Source organism: Gobio gobio, assembly GCF_949357685.1.
Source record: "Gobio gobio genome assembly, chromosome: 13".
In the NCBI taxonomy this organism is placed as follows: domain Eukaryota; kingdom Metazoa; phylum Chordata; class Actinopteri; order Cypriniformes; family Gobionidae; genus Gobio; species Gobio gobio.
Genome location: NC_137106.1, coordinates 35,724,724 through 35,741,466, shown reverse-complemented (window position 1 = coordinate 35,741,466; position 16,743 = coordinate 35,724,724). Strand labels below are relative to the sequence as shown.

Below are 16,743 nucleotides of genomic sequence, written 5' to 3'. Positions count from 1 at the left end.
GAGGGGGGTCTCAATACTTTTGGCAATATAGTGTCATGTCAAAAATAGATTTCATGTAGTGGTCAACCAAAATAAATTTTTTTTTTATGGCCAATGCCGATATCTTTACACACAGCACACAATGAAAATTACATAAATTTGACACGGGGCAACTCAATATAGCGCAGCATAGTTTGAAATCAAGGATTTGAAGTTTGTCAATTGTGCGTCTCCAGTGAAGCTGAACTCTTCTGTACGCACAGAGCACACCTGTTTTATGCAGTCTACAAATGCACACTTCAGAAGATTCGACTAAGTCTGCAAGGTTTGGGAAATTAAATGTTTATTTGATATTCAAAACATTTGCCTTAATTATACAAATACGTATTTACTGAATGCTGACGGTAAATGAGAAAGTATCATAGTGTAAGCCTTTTTATTACTTATAAAAGCAAATGCAATAATGTTTTTTTATATAACTTCGTTTTAATAGTTCTATCTAATAACATTAGAACTGTTAAACAGAGACCATAAATGAATGAAGTAGGAGAACGTTGTGTGCTCAAGAGCTGACGTTCTCTGTGCCATCAAAAACTAAAAGACAAGCGCACCATCAAAATAAAAGTCCCGCTTCAGACACATCGGCCAAAAAGAAAACCTTACCAGGCGATGCAGACATTTCGGCCTTGACAATATAATTGGTTGATCAGTAATTTCATGTCTACTTTACACAACAAAATGGGCAAAACAAGTAAAGTCAAGCTTGTTTCTCACTCTTTTTTGAGGGTCTTCAGGTTCCAGAGCTGCAGGCTGCCATCTGAGAATCCGACAGCGAGCTGGTTGGTGCGTTGGATGTACTGCAGGGCTGTCGCTCCAATACCTGTGGGGCTGCTGAGCTGCAGACACAGGTGTCTACCCTGCTGCGTCACACCCTCCCGTAACCGAGGGATCTCAGACGGAGACTTATTGACCACCTCTAGATCTGTAGCCAAAACAAATGAAAATGGTTTGAGAAGATTATGGAAGGGTTAGTATCTTTTTAAATCCATCCTCGTAAATTTTTACTGTAGTAGTAGTAGTAAGAATAAGCTGAACCAAGTTTAGCTCCAACAATCCAACTAGAGCTGGACGATTAATCAAAAAGCAAGCAAAACCGAAATTAAGAACCAGCCAGGTGACTCCGCCCCGAACTCAAACACAATCACCACACACACAAGTGAGATCGTTTTTGAACATGAAATCAATTTTACATTCAACAACAATATGGAAAACATCGCATTTCAGTGCTCGTGAGCTGTTTTCTGTGAGACAGAGAGCCGAGCCGCTTCGTGTCTCTGACAACAACGCGCTGAAGCCAGATCACTTTCACTTGCGTCCTCACAAAAGTTAGTCAATTGTCTGCGTTTTAAGGTTTGCCAGTTGGAACATTAAAGCGAGTTTACACCATCAGATGTGTATCATTATATTGAGGCACACAAACACACATACAGACAGTAGCTTGCACATCACGTGAAGATCGCACGCAGAGAGAGGACTCAGTCAATGCGGTCCTGTGATTTATCACTAAAATAGCCTAGAAACTCAACAATTTTTGAAGTAACTACATACAACCCACACCTTCACAATTAATGGCGCACTTAATAGGTGATCTATTCATAGCAATTGCTCTCATTAATGAATTCAAATAAATGTACTTTGCTCATTTATCTGTATCTGATTTAGAACAAGTATTAATCGGTAAGAAATGTTGCATATTATTGATTAAATAATCGTTCATTAATTGTAATCGAGGTAAAATGCTAAATGAATCAAGATTTTAGTTTTAGATCATATCCATCCAGCCCTAGCTCCTAACCCCAATTAAACACACATGAACCAGTTAATCAACGTCTTACTAGGCCCTCTAGAACCTTCCAGGCAGGTGTGTTGAGGCAAGTTGGAGCAAACAATAGCCATTCAGGACAGAGTTTGGACACGCCTGATCTAAACTGATACACCAATCACAAAAGAAAGAAGAAGAAAATTGTCCCACCTGAAGCCTCCAATTCACTCTGACTACAGGACAGGTCATCCAGACAGAGATCAACCAACAGAACGTGACCGATGTCTGTTACCACTGCAGCCACACCGAAGAACCAGCGCAGACTCTGATGTAGATGCTGAGTGTTAGCACTGGCTCCTCCGTAGCTAACCAGGGGCTCAATGGCTGTGATCTGTGGAAGCAGCAGATGTTCTTCTCAAAAACATGATCCTTCACAGTAGGGTCTTTTTTTATTTTTTTATTTTATATGATATAAAATAAGAAATATTTTGAAAAATCTTTTATTATCAAAGGATTCAACAACACATAAACCTGTTTACACTCACTCAGGGTTATTAGTTAACTAATAAAACCATTAAAAAAAACATTTGCTACTTGAAATGGAAAAGAAAAAGAAAAAAAACGTATTTTATTTCAATGTTTCTGCCACTGTCGCTAAGTAGTGTTAATTTCATTAATGAAAATTACAAAAAATATTTGTTGGCGACATTTTTTTCCATGACTAAGATGAGATGACACAAACATCCTTAAACGATAACTGACTATATCATTATTACTAAAATGTGGTTAAATATAAAATAAAAACTTGACCAAAAATCACACTTTGGTTTTGTTGGGGGAAAAAAGAGGAGTGTTGTAGCGTTCATGCTTGCAGTTGCCAGATTTCAATAATTTAAATCCCCAATCAAAGCTTTTCTGTTAAAAGAACACATATCCAGTGTTTTACTTAAACTTTGCAATCGGTCTCTCTAACCCACGGATGATCTGGAAACACCATAAATAAGTAAGTTCTGTCTCGTGTGTGCAACTAAATCTGACATCAAACCTTCTCACTGATGAACTGTAATAAATCCAAGCATGGATCTCTCAACAATTTGCGATTGTGTTTGCTGAATAACTGCACTTACTCTGTGTTACACTACAAAGTCTTTTTTTTGCTGTTGTTTTAATAGGAAACATTACAGTAATGTGGAATTTCCCCGTTTAATTTTTTTTTTAGAGAAGTTTCTTATTTTTCCATTAGGCCTATATGATAAATAACCTATAATACATCATTACACTAGATGAGGTCAAATAAACCAAACTAGACTAAAATGCTCAGACATTTAGTCGACTAAAACTTGACTAAACAAAAAAGGACAAGGTTGACTAAATATGATAAAAACTAAAAAGCACATTTGACACAGGACTAAGACTGAGACTAAATAATAAGGAGTGAACACTATAGCCACAAGGCAACATTTTCATTTAGTTTAACTTAAAAATAACTAAAACTGAAGTCAAAAACTATTTAGAAATATATTAATACAAATAATAAAGATAACACAACTAAATTACCAAAACCAACTAAAATTAAAAAGAAAATGGAAAACATACAAATAAAACCTTTCAAAATATTAAAAATATAATATCTCAATGTTACTACTAACATAACACTGCACTCACTCTGCCTGGGATGACCACAGCCTTGACAACACGTGAGATACCAAGATCATACAGACACAACATGCTGCCCTCTGCTTCCTCCAAACCAATGAGCAGCCCAGTTCGCTTCAGCCAACAGAAGTCCCGCACAGCCAAAACTGTAGGTTGCTGCTCAGACACCCCGCTGAAGCGGTAGGCAGAGAAACGTTCTCCAGAAATGGCATGGACGACCTCCAACTGAGGCCCACAGGCAAGCCAGGACAGTCCACTCTTCCCTGTACACAAGAAATAAGAGCTGTCAGTAAAAGGTAAGCGGAAAATTTAAGACATCTAATATTAAATTAATACTACTTAATTATAATGCAATTAATAATTAGGGCTGCATTATATATAAATCGCAAAATTACATATCGCAATATGCATATTAGAGCCCGACCGAATTATCAGTCTGCCGATTTTAATCGGCTGATATGAGTCTGTCGCAGGTATATCAGCATCTGCGTACATGTCGCAGATACGCCACCGATACAAACTTTAGCTCCGCCCGCTACACATCTCCACAAGTTCAGCTGTTTTGGGGGGGGGGGGGGTGGGGGGGGGGGGTGAATCGGTACGGCGTATCTGTCTTTTATAAATATGATAAAATAGACTCTTCGGACTATAGACTCTTCGGAGATATGAAGGATGCAATACTACTCTAAAGGTACTCAAGATTAACATGAGATTGGCTGAACCTGTGTGTGTTTCTTTAAAGTGACAGCCTGCTAATACAGAAAACCTTCTGCTGTCTGTCAAACAACAAAAGAAAAAGAGAAATGCTTTGACATGAATAACTTGTGTAGCTTTATTATGAATCAGTGTATATTCATGTAAAGACTACGCAGTGTTATAGTTTTACATTTGATTATTCAGTTTCGGAATGGTTTCTTACTTGAATGCTACTGTTAAATAGGGATGGGCATTTTTGTCAATTTCTCATTTCGATCATCGATAGGTCTCAAAAACGAGTACTCGAGTACTCGGGGGCGGGGCATGTGCAGGGGCGGGGCAAGTCCATCATTGAGATAATGAAAATACTGTTATGAAAATGGTTGTTGACAAATACAAACGTGCCATGAAAACAGGTATATGAAAACATGAACATATAAAACTAAAAATAACTGCTAGATTATGATGCATAAATGTCTTTGAAAAAGAAACATCTTTATAAAATGACTGTGTCAAATAACCAAGTCAGTAATATCGAGCATTGCCTTTGAGCTGAAACTGTGGAATAACACCACCCTGCAGAGCTTGCTAGCTGGTTAATAAACTCAACCAAACGCACCCTATATCAATATTAATATGAAGATTAATATGAACCTATTACAACTTAAATCAACACAAAAGGACATGAATGCGCACATGAACTTCAGCGTGCTAGATTTTACAGGCTATGGTTTGAAACGGAACATTTTGAATGCGCTCTTCCCTTAACAACGCTGATACACGGACAACGAAAGCACACAGAAACAGCATTTTATTAAAATCGTGTTCTCATTATAATGCTTTGACAGATTGACTCTGCACTTAATTGTATTATTCATGATCGAAGTGTTTACAGACATCACTGCGCGTTTTCGAACTCATAACGAAAAACAACTTTAAATAAACTAGGTCTACTGTTAAAAAATACGAGAACAGTATAGCACTACTGCATTACTAATATCAATGATTCTGAGAAAGAAATAGACTATCTTAAAAGAATATGACCGTCTCTAAACCATATGTCGAGCATGAAATATGCGTTTGAGCTGAAACTGAAGAGAATGAACAGCCGGTATAACGGCAACGCTTTGCTAGCTTATTAAGCTCAACCAAACGCTTCTTATATTAGATTAATCAGATATAGACAACATAAAAGTAATCTTACAACGTGCATCTGCAGAAAAGGACGCGAATGCCCACATGAACTTCACGCGCTAGTCTGAGTGTTCTCGCTAGTTTCTCTGTGGATTTCCTTTAACAGCTGATACATGGGGAACTAGGCACAGAGAATTTACAGCATTCTATTTCCATCGTGTTCTCATTATAACGCTATGTAGGCTATGACAGATTGGCGCTGCACATCTTGCACTAGACATTTAATGATCACAGTGATTCCAGAATCCAGACATCACTGCAGTGCACGCCTCAGTTTCACTTTATTTCGCCGCGGTCTGGAGGCGTGCTGTATAACGCTAACCACTCAGACCTCAGGTACCGTGCAAAATGACGCAATAACTAATAAAAAAGAGAAACATTTTTTTTTTAAAGTCAGGGCGATCATCATTCTCATGATCGATGATCGCTGTCACGTTCGAGTACTTGATTACTCAACCACTGTTGCCCATCCCTACTGTTAAATAGATCTAATTTAGGCCTACCTGAAAAACTTTAAAGCATTGTTTATTTAATTTGTATCTTTGTTTTATTGTATTTGTCCTATTGTTAGTAGTTCTTATTTTTAATAACAAAGATAAATTAAAACAACACAAATAATTGTCCACCCCTAGTTCAGGTGTATTTGTTTAACTGGATGTTCTTGATGTTAAGTTTTAGTTTGATATAACTATATATTACCAAGTTGAGCAAAGAGTTTTTGGTATTTAAATATTGGCATTAAATCTTTTTGTTTGTTTACATTGATGTTAAAATTATATTGTCAGATTTGTGACATTACTTTTTGGTAAAACACTGCTGGTCACTTTCAGAAGTTGTAGCGATGCTTGCTTTTCCCAGAAAGAATGTGAAACATGAAATGTTATTCTCAGTTGTTAAATATTTTTTAAATATAATTTAAATAGATTTTACACACAAAGCAATATTGTACCGCATATTGAATATTGCATTATTTAACGAGAATTTCTTCAATATCGCACAGCCCTATAATAATCCCATTATTAGTTGAATCATCCCCAACATGAAAGGGGTTCATACTTGTGATCATCAAGACATATCCGTGCAAAACAATACTTACCAACAGTAAATCTCCCATGCAGCACAGAGTCGAGCGTAACTTCATCCTCCCCCAGAGCATCTATCGTTACCTCTGGGAAGCGCAGCAAGCTGCTGGTGACTTGGGCTGCCAGGTCACGCATGCTTACTGAAGAGAGAAAACGGGGTAAAAGTCAATCTGTCTGCCCTGAAACATCAGGCACACAATAGAATTCATTAAACTGAAGAAAAACAGAATGCGTTTTAACCTAGTAGAAAAAATCATGATCAAATATCACTCAAAACATTATGGACAAAGAACCCCCTACACAACAGCAGCTGTTAGGTCTTTTAAGGCTCCACTGGAGCAGTTGCCACATGTGTCCAGCACACTTGTGTTTCCTCCAAACACACAATAAAACACTGATCATCAACTGGTGGGTCTGTACTCTGTACAGACGAGCTCATAGTCAGAGAGCCAGGAGAAAAACAAAACCCTGCTAAAATGTTAAAATAAAATAACTAACCATGCATTTGTGCATCCTTAGGATAAACTAAATGCCTGTACACATTCAAACTCTACAGTATTAGTTTGATCTATATCCATGGCAGTAGTGTTATTATTGTTAACTAAAGCCCTTTTCAAACGGGACTAGTTTTCCAGGGGAACGTTAGAGAAAATCGTTACAAAGACGTACTTTGTGATTTTAATCCCGTCCGAATCTGCCAGGTCACACAAACTCCAGAGCAAATTACCTACTGTTTTTCAGCAAACTCAACGGTCTTCTGAGAAATCTAATCCCATCCAAAAGCAAATGTCTGTGATTGCTGATATAGTATTAATGATATTGTATTAATCTTCCTAACGCTTCTCTTCATGTCTAGGCCTGTCACGATAACTACTTTTTGTTTTGCGATATATCGTCCCAGAAATAATTGTGATAAACGATATTATTGTCATTTTTAAGACTATTTTATGCCAATGAATATATAATCCTAGTATAACAGCATAATGCAAGTACACACGTTCAAATGACAACCTTTTAATTCTTTACATCATGGACATTAAGGGTAAAAAATATATTATCCTATATAAAAATAAAAAAAATTAATAAATAGTAAATAAACATTTTCCCTTGTAAAAGGCTTTAACACTCGTCATTCTGCGTTGACCTTTATATGTGCACCGGAAGAGGGGATTGCGGCTTTGAAATAAGTCCTTTATTTCACCAGTCAATAACCGCTCTGAGTATGAAGGAACTGGCCGAAAACCACTTTCGCCTCCGTAATGGAAAACACAAGATGACAGCACAATCGAGTAAAATGTTGGTGACATTCATTATCATGTAAACATAATGGGCGATATATTGCATCACAAAATTATTGAGGTCATGTACATATATTGTGAATAAATATTGAAAAAATAAATTTTCCCACCGGTTAATTGATGTGTGACAACACCGGTAATACCTTTTAAATCACTAATTCTATCTAACCGAAGGTAACATGCACACGACCGCTCTGAACTGAAAACGGACGAGGCGTTTATAGTCGACGCGCGCGCCGTTGTAGTATTCTGTGACAGGGGGCGACTTGGAGTAATTGTTCTTAAATTAGTCGAAAGCAGGAGCGAAGAAGTAGTTTACCGGAACAGGTGAACAGGGCGTCCCGCAAGCCGTTCGTGGAACATAAACGAACCCACATGAGCCCCGTAACTTTACAAGAGAGACTGGCCGTCACACTACGTGTTCTTGCGTCTGGCAGTAACAAAATGTGTTGCCTCTAGTTACAAGTTGGGCTCGACCACAGTTTCGTTGATCGTAGTACAAATACAGGACTGTCATCAGAAGGGGATGTATACAGTAATGTTGCCAATCAAAGTAAAAAAAAAAAAGTGTGTTATCTTGTGTGTTTGCTTTGTGCTTTAAAATATATTTTTCACTTTCATGTATATCTGAACTCATAGTTATCACAGTGTTTGTAATAAAACCATAAAACTGAAAGCGTGGCATTGGTCAACATTAGAACAAAATAGATGGATGTGAAAACATGCATACACTATATTGATATTCTATATATATATATATATATATATATATATTAGTTCACAATGCATTAACTGAAGATGACAACTAATTGCTGATTTTGTTTGTACATTCTGAAATTAACACTAAACAAGCACAATAAATGCTGTTAGTTTTTATAAAACATGCCTTATTTTATCAAAGGTTCTATTTCAGTTAGTGTAGGCTCATTTTGAAAATGTAAGCAGTTACTTAAGACAAGTGCAAACTGAGTGCTTAATGCAAATGTATTCTTAAGTCCTATTCACAAAAGGAATGGATGGTTGGACGGATTGATGCCCATTAGGGATGTGACGGTGAGGAAATTTCCCCACCGGTTAATTGATGTGTGACATCACCGGTAATACCGGTATCACCGGCGGAGGCTTTTAAATCACTAATTCTATCTAACCGAAAGTAACATGCACACGACCGCTCTGAACTGAAAACGTGCCAGTGCGCGCACACCGTGAATGACAGCTCGTCTGTAGATGCGCGCTCTGTGTGGCCATGGGTGCGTCTCAATCAGTTCCCTAGTTCAGTAGTCAGGGCACTGATCAAGCATTGATCAGTCTATGATTGAGATGCACGCCATGAATGAATAACAGTTCGTCCGTAAAGCTTTGTTTATACTCGACGCGCCCGCACGAGCGCGAGGGTGCGCGCGGCAAAAATAAATGCGCGCAGTCAGCGTAGCGCGGAGGCTCGCACTGCGGAGCCAGGCGAAAGTAAACAACGCGCGCTCTGTGCGGCCGTGCACATTTTACTTTCGGTTTTACATTAGCGCCAATTCGGCTGCGGGTTGCTTGAATTGTGGGTTCATTAGCCTATTATTTTTAATGAAAAACACAACAACAAAACAAATGACAAACTCCCTTAAGTAGGCGCTTTTACGTTTCGCTTTGAAACCAAATCTTCCGCGATGATCTCAGTCAGCTCCTCACTCTTAAATCTGATGAATGACTCCTGCCGCTGCCGAGACTCACGGTCGGATCCTGCTTTATTAAGCAGATACGTTCAGTTTTTATTTGTATTGTCTGTTCTCTAACTGAACTAAATTATTTTATTACTATAAAAAAAATCAAAAAGACGGTGGGCGGTGCCACGGTGGGCAAGTGATGTAACCGGTGTTGAGTCTGAACACCGGTAACACCGGCAACACCGACTATCGTAGCAAGCCTAATGCCCATCAATGCAAACTTTCCATGAATTCTGTGTCATCTGGCTGTCGCGATGATCCCTCATGGAAGGGTCATAAATGTGCCGGTACTGACGCACCAGCTCGGACAAAGTCGCCTCAAAATCGTACACCTTCGGATGCGGAGGTGCGCGCGGAGTTACAAAAAATGCGCTGCGCACCGCCAGGCGAAATGGCGTCTTGCGGAGCCAACGCGCGAGACCGCCCCCTCCGCGTTGACGTCATTTTTGCCGCGCGCACCCTCGCGCTCTTGCGGCCGCGGCGAGTATAAACAAGTCTTGAGGCCATGGGTGCGTCTCAATCAGTTCCCTAGTTCAGTAGTCACTCAGGGCACTGATCAAGCATTGATCAGTCTATGATTGAGATGCACGCCATGAATGAATAACAGTTCCTCCGTAAAGCCTTGTTCATACTCGCCGCACCCGCATGAGCGCGAGGGTGCGCGCGGCAAAAATAAATGAGACACCGGTAACACCGACTATCGTAGCAAGCCTAATAAACAGCCACTTCTATAAACTCAAAGTTTACTTAAATAGGGCTTTTATAATAAATTAACATTATATCAATAAATAATAACAATTAAAGACATGCAAGTGTGATGCAAGCAAGCACAGCACATGCCCTTCTATAACGGTCTAGAAAGCACACCCTCTGTACCTCTGTAAAAAACACAGATGTTAGTTCTGTCTGAATCGGTAAATGAAAATCGCAGACATTGAGTGATAAAAAGTTTAAATCAAACGAAAAGAAAACGAGTCCCATCCTAATAGGGCTTAAAATTAAAACTATTCTTTTTTTTAGGGGTGCTCCGATCGATCGGCAACCGATCTCGATCGTTCGATAATCGCTTTGGGATGATTGATTGGCGGTCTCCAAAAAGGCCGATCTCATGAACCGATCGCATGCTGACGTCACATAAAACTCGCACCTGCCGTGAGAGCTAGGGCATGATATGCAGCGACACCGTCTCATTCTCTTTCCAGCGCGGGTAAAATAATTATAATGCTGAAGGTGAGGTACAAGTCATATTTCTATGTAAAATAACTTACGCAGTCATTTGAAAATGTTCTGTGGGATGTAAGTTCACAAACAGCGCGTGTGAATCACCGCATGCGCGCTCTCTCTCTCTCCCTTTCAAAATGCTCAACTGCATTAAAATCGAGCCTGTCAGTTGACACAGGATTTGCCACTTGACACTGCCACTTTGGCAGTGTCGCATCGTCACTAAAGTTTATCATTTGCATTTATTTTTAAGTCTTGCCAGTGTTGAAAACGCTCAGCACTCGCGCGCACGGTCTGGAGACACACACACACACACACACACACACAGGCCATCTCACAAAAAGCTTGCGAGTACAAATTCCGCTGAAATGGTCAGATACACACAAATGTATGTACTAAATGACCGTCTTGACGAGTATGCACGTAAACCCCGTCGTGACTCGCGAGTGAACGTTTGTGCAACTGCATGAATCCGTGTTCGCTCTTAAAGTGACAGCTGTCGAATAAACTGCTGCTGTCTCTGAGTTTCTCTTTGTCTTGTGTTGTTTGATGAACCTTTATGACACTCACTGCTCTTGAATTACTAACTTTTGCAACCTTAAGTTTAAGGATTAATCTAATTTAATTTATTCAGGGAAGACCAATATTAATTTACATTTGATTTCTTATTAAATGTCTTTAGTATTTCTTACCTCAATACTAATGTTAGATCTACCTGAAAATTTGTTTTTAAAAACAAAAATGCACTGCATGATCAAATATTTAGGTGAGATAATTATATACATTTATTATATACATTTATTTGGGAAAGATGGCCTACAGTAGCCTTAAGTTATCTCATTTTCTAAAATAAACACTACTTGGTGGTTCTTCAAGATCTTGACTCAGTTAATTTAGAGTTAGTTTCATTTCTACAAATGGTGCAAACTCTGCAAGATTATAGATAAAAGATTGCCATTCCCCTGCCATTCTGTGATCGGCAATCGGCAGATCATGATCTTGGTGATCGGTAATCGGTGATCGGCCCCAAAAATGCTGATCGGAGCATCTCTACTTTTTTTGTAATTGAAATAACTGAAATGGGAAAAAATATATATTTATTAGTTGAAAGACCTTAACCGAAATTAGAAATGTTGCCTTGGCAACTAACTGAAAAAAAAGATGAAGTACTAATTAAAACATTAAGATACATAGAATACAAATAAAACACTGAAACAGCAAGACTTTACAATAAGAGTCCATTTTTAACATTAAGGTTAATAAATGCTGTAGTCATTGTTAGTTTCATCTCAACATTTACTAATATATTTTTAAATTGAGTTTTAATTTTTGTCTTAACCTTAGTTAATGCACTATGAACTAACATGAATGATCAATGTACAATTGTATTGTTCAAAAACATGTTAATACATGCTGTAGAAATGTAAATAGCATAATGCATATAGTTCATGTAAGCTAACTAACCCATCCTTAAATGGGACTTGCAAAGTGCTACCTATGAAATTTACATATATGTTTTCAGGTTATAGTTAAAGAAACATAATAGTTTAAATTATTTTCTATGGAATTTGATTTTGTAGAACTTCACATTTGAATATATTCATATGTATATATACATTCTGAAAACTTTTGGTTGATTAATCTGTTATCAGCAAGTACAACAACCTAGTAGGGCTGCAACGACGCCGTCGATGACGTCGACTACGAAAATTAGGGATGCACCGAATATTCGGCCACCGAAAATTTTCGGCCGAAAATGGCCCAAAAGTGCATTTTCGGTTTTCGGCCGAAAGACTTTTATCACCGAAACAACACGGCCGAAATGTTGTGATGACGCAAACAGAAACCGCGACCTGCACGTGCTTGTCTGAAGCAACATGTCTGCGGTGAGGACGTGTTTCAGTATATTGGAGAAACACCAACGTCTGCTCCATGCACAAGTACTGACAGCGAGAGCTCATGTTCTCGATGAGAAGAGGACCAGACTTCACTGTGAAACCGAACGCAATCTTTAACAGTGGGCATGTTTTAAGCGCGGAACACACTTCAATCTGGCGGCAGCGCGCGCGTGAACGCGATCATCTGTGAGCGCGACCGATCATCTCTTCCTTAAGAATAAACATGAATGAACATCTAAGGTGTGTTGAGGATACATTACAACTTACTGTCACGTATCATATGTGGTGTAATCGCTCAATCAGTGTTTCAACGGCAGAAAGACCTCAATATAACTGCTGTAAACTAAACAGTCATGTAGCATCATTTACCTCAGGCACCTCAGTGTCCATAGCTGTTAGTTCACTAGAAAAATCAACTCTTTCACTAAATATATGACCTATATTAGCCGTTATATTCTACTTAACCTGTTAATGCAATCTTGATTATTTCATGTATGTTTAAATAAAATGACAGACACTGAGTATAAATGATTATATTTCAACAACGAATTGGATAAAAAACTATTTAATAATTAGATCTAGAAGTTATTGCAAAAACTGCCTTATGTGAAGTGTACTATGTTATTTGAGTGTTGATTATTAGACCTAAAAATACATAGCAACTGAATTTAGGCTAATAGTTTGGGCTCTGTTTTTAACCTTTAATATTAATGTGCAAATAAGGGCTCCCTATATAGTTTAGAGCAATATATTCAATAAACTTTTAGTTATAATTTAATTCATTTAAGGACAGAGACTTTTTTTTCAGTAAACCAATAAAAATAAATAAAAAGCCATTTTGTAAAACTGCTGTACCGAACCGTCAGTTTTGTGCACCGCTATCCCTATTCTACAGTTAACATATGGGCTATGGCAGTCTTTGTTTTGATACACTATTATGTTGAAGGCCTACAGAGAAAATATTTGTATCTTTAAGCAGTTGCATTTGTTCTGAATGCACTTTCTTGCAGTAGTCCTACAGAGAATTTTTTTTAATGCACTAGACCTAAATGCACATTGTTTTTAAGAGAGAACATTTAATTTTATAACCTTTCTGTAGGCCTGTACATTATTATTTAATGTACAAATGAGTGGGGTCAAGTTAAACATTTTAGTTTGAATTTTATTTTATACTGTGCATTGTTGCAATGTGCTAAATAAATATTGGCATAACTTGTAATTGATTTATTCTTTGAAACTTTAATATTAATTTATGCAATTGCAATGCCTTGATTTTAGTAAAGTTAGTACACAGTCATAGCCATAAATGCAATGGTACTAATAATTGGCATAATTTCTTTCGGTGTTTCGGTTTTCGGCCTTGGTTTCCTCTTTTTCGGTTTTCGGTTTCGGCCAAGAATTTTCATTTCGGTGCATCCCTAACGAAAATACGTCGACGTGCGTGAAATGCGTCGACGGCACATTATTTACGTTCTAGAATGGAACAGAAGATCTAGAATAATGACAGCTTCTGCTCCCGGGCATAGTGAAAATGATCATTTATCATATAAAGCCAGACCGCGACATTCAAAAGTGTGGGAGTACTTTAAACAGAAGCCGAATAAAACTGTGCTTTGTTCGCTCTGTAACGCCGGTTTCACACTGCGCGCGGTGGCAGAGCAGAAGCTGTGCGCGTGGAGAGCGGGAGCTTTCACACTGCCAGTCAGTGTTGCCAAGTCCGCTTTTTTTCCGCGGAATTGGGCTACTTCTACACTGTTGCCGCGGGCTGTGTCTCATTTCCGCGGGTTGAAGCGATCCCAACTATGTGATATTTAGCCCCGGGAATTAGAATTTTAGCAGGCAGCCCTGCAATAAAAACACACATATTTAACCCCCCGAACGCGATGTTTATCAGAGAACCTCCCCGAAACGCGATTGGGCTTGTTTTGGGCTAGTTTTGAGTAACGAATGGGTGGGTTTTGTTGTGTAAACCTGGCAACCCTGCTGCCAGTGTTCTCTCGCGCAGCTGAACCGTGGCGCGTGTATTGCAACAGACTGTCACATTTTCCGGGGAAATAAAGAATAACAAGATTAGTCTGAAAAAAGAATTGTTAGATTAGTCGACTAATCGGAAAAATAATCGTTAGATTAGTCGACAGAAAAAATAATCGTTAGTTGCAGCCCTACAACCTAGTTATTGGTAAAATAGACTATCGGTCAACCTCTATTACTAATAACATTTATATGTTTGGTTTTAAATAATTATTTTGAATAAACAATGTGTTTGTTGTCATTTAGCTCATCTTTTACAAGTAAAAAGTAAAATCGCTAGATATTCTAATTAAACTGGTATTATGAATAACTATGAAATGTCTATTAAATTTCTAAAGGATTTTTTTAAATACAAAACCACAATATTAAAATGATAATTTTAAAAAACGTAATTATTAGAACAGATCATTCTAGTTTAGATGACCAGGATGTTTACAACATAGTTTTTATGTTTACCCAGCTTTAAGATGTGTGGCATAGCCATGATAACACTATCTTGAAATAAAAAAAACACATAATGTGACCCAATAAGATTAGCTGAAAATCTGTATGTGTACTAGACTAGGAAAAGTTCCCACAAGGGCAGATATTTTACTAGTGAAATAGTTTAGGGATCTGTAGATGAAAAATTTAATGTTTCAAACTATTTAAAAGAACATTTGAAGACATTATAAAATGAAATAACGTTTGTAATGAGAGTAATTACAAGTCCATGGGTTGGCAAACAGTCTGGGTCTGTAAAAGTTAAAAAAACCACTGGCTCATGCAACAGTGCCCCCTGGAAAAGGATGGTCATCTAATGAAAACAGATGCAGCCTATAGGACTCATCCATGTGCCCGCGCAGAATACATGTCCCACCCATGCGTGAAACACACATGGCGAAAACGCGACCTAAAATCCAGCTTTATTCCTAATATGTCAATACTAGACCAAGTACAATAAAACGGGTATCTGCGGACATTTCTGTTTCTTTATAATACGATAAACTTGGCGTTATGCTTTGTCATAACGTGCACTGTCACTTAGCAGAACTCAACAAAGTGCATTCAAATACATTCAAATTATAGCTGACAAACACTGCTGTCGTCTCCAGGCAAAATAAAAGCGTCCTTTCACTACCGTCCCTTGCATAATTTATATGAAAATCATTTTGCATGGGCTGTAATATAGCCTTTGCCGGAAAGTTTCTGTTCTGTCACCAACAGCGCGTCAGTAGCACCGCTAGCAACGAAATTGTACTGTTAACAGCAACACAACACAATTAAAAACAAACAACGGACTCAAATTGCAACGGAAACTAGACATTAATTAGTTCAAAAACCTTACTGCGATGTATAATAAAACATACGTCTCGTACAAAGCCGTGTTGTTGCGTGAGTTGAGCCCACGCAGGCTGTTACCATGAGCCCTTCAGATTAGCCGCACAGGCTAAAGGTAGCTAACGGTCACAACACGAGACTAACGCAAACCCGCTTTTAACACCAAAGAAGCCACTTAAATGAGTGTTAATTCGCCTTGATCATCAGGAACACGCACAATGCTACATAATATCATAATATGACACAGACAGCTGAAAATGATCGCATACAACAGCGTTGTACCTGCGCGCTGATGACGGCCCTCAAGAAAACTGGATATACTGCAAACACGACTTTCGTGGCAACTCTTTTCCGGTCATAATCCGGACTCAGGTCGTACGGATAAACTCTCGTAGTCTAGTTGTTTTAAACTTTAAAGCAGTAGCAAAGAGAAAACTTAAATTCCAGCGACTTCAGTGCAAAACGTAATAACTGCCGACTACTGCTGCTTGAACGCAGGCGCCATTTCCACAGCGCTGCAGAACGACTACTGCGCATTCATCGGCTTCAGCCAAATCCCGCGCCACAAATACTATCGCGAGATTTAAAGCGGCTGTCCTTGACCAGGGAAACTACAGGGGTTTTCATATCCTTCCTGCCCTTGACTGCACATTTGTTATTGAAGTCGCTTATTAAAAGATGAGAGTGCATCTCTCACAATCATCAAACCATAGCTGTGCAAATAATACACATTTTTACGTGCTTTTGTATCGTTTGTTTCCTAATATTAAATCCCACCGTGTCCGTGGTATTGCTTCCACTAAATTTAATAATTAGCTGAGTAAATATCTT

The 16,743-nt window shown here is 38.4% G+C and overlaps 1 protein-coding gene across 2 annotated transcripts in view; it reads right to left on the bottom strand.

Annotated features, from left to right (window-relative positions):
- Window positions 1-16,445, bottom strand: part of ahctf1 (AT hook containing transcription factor 1) — a 31,689-nt gene extending 15,244 nt beyond the window's left edge. For both annotated transcript variants that reach the window (XM_079832265.1, XM_079832266.1), the window contains exons 1-5: window positions 16,195-16,445; window positions 6,444-6,569; window positions 3,467-3,720; window positions 2,012-2,192; window positions 754-961 (exon numbers count right to left, since the gene is read on the bottom strand). In XM_079832265.1, the coding sequence (XP_079688391.1) occupies window positions 754-961; window positions 2,012-2,192; window positions 3,467-3,720; window positions 6,444-6,564 (764 nt within the window). In that variant the 5' untranslated portion in view covers window positions 6,565-6,569; window positions 16,195-16,445. The remainder of the gene's footprint in view (window positions 1-753; window positions 962-2,011; window positions 2,193-3,466; window positions 3,721-6,443; window positions 6,570-16,194) is intronic.
- Between the last annotated feature and the right edge of the window lie 298 nt (window positions 16,446-16,743).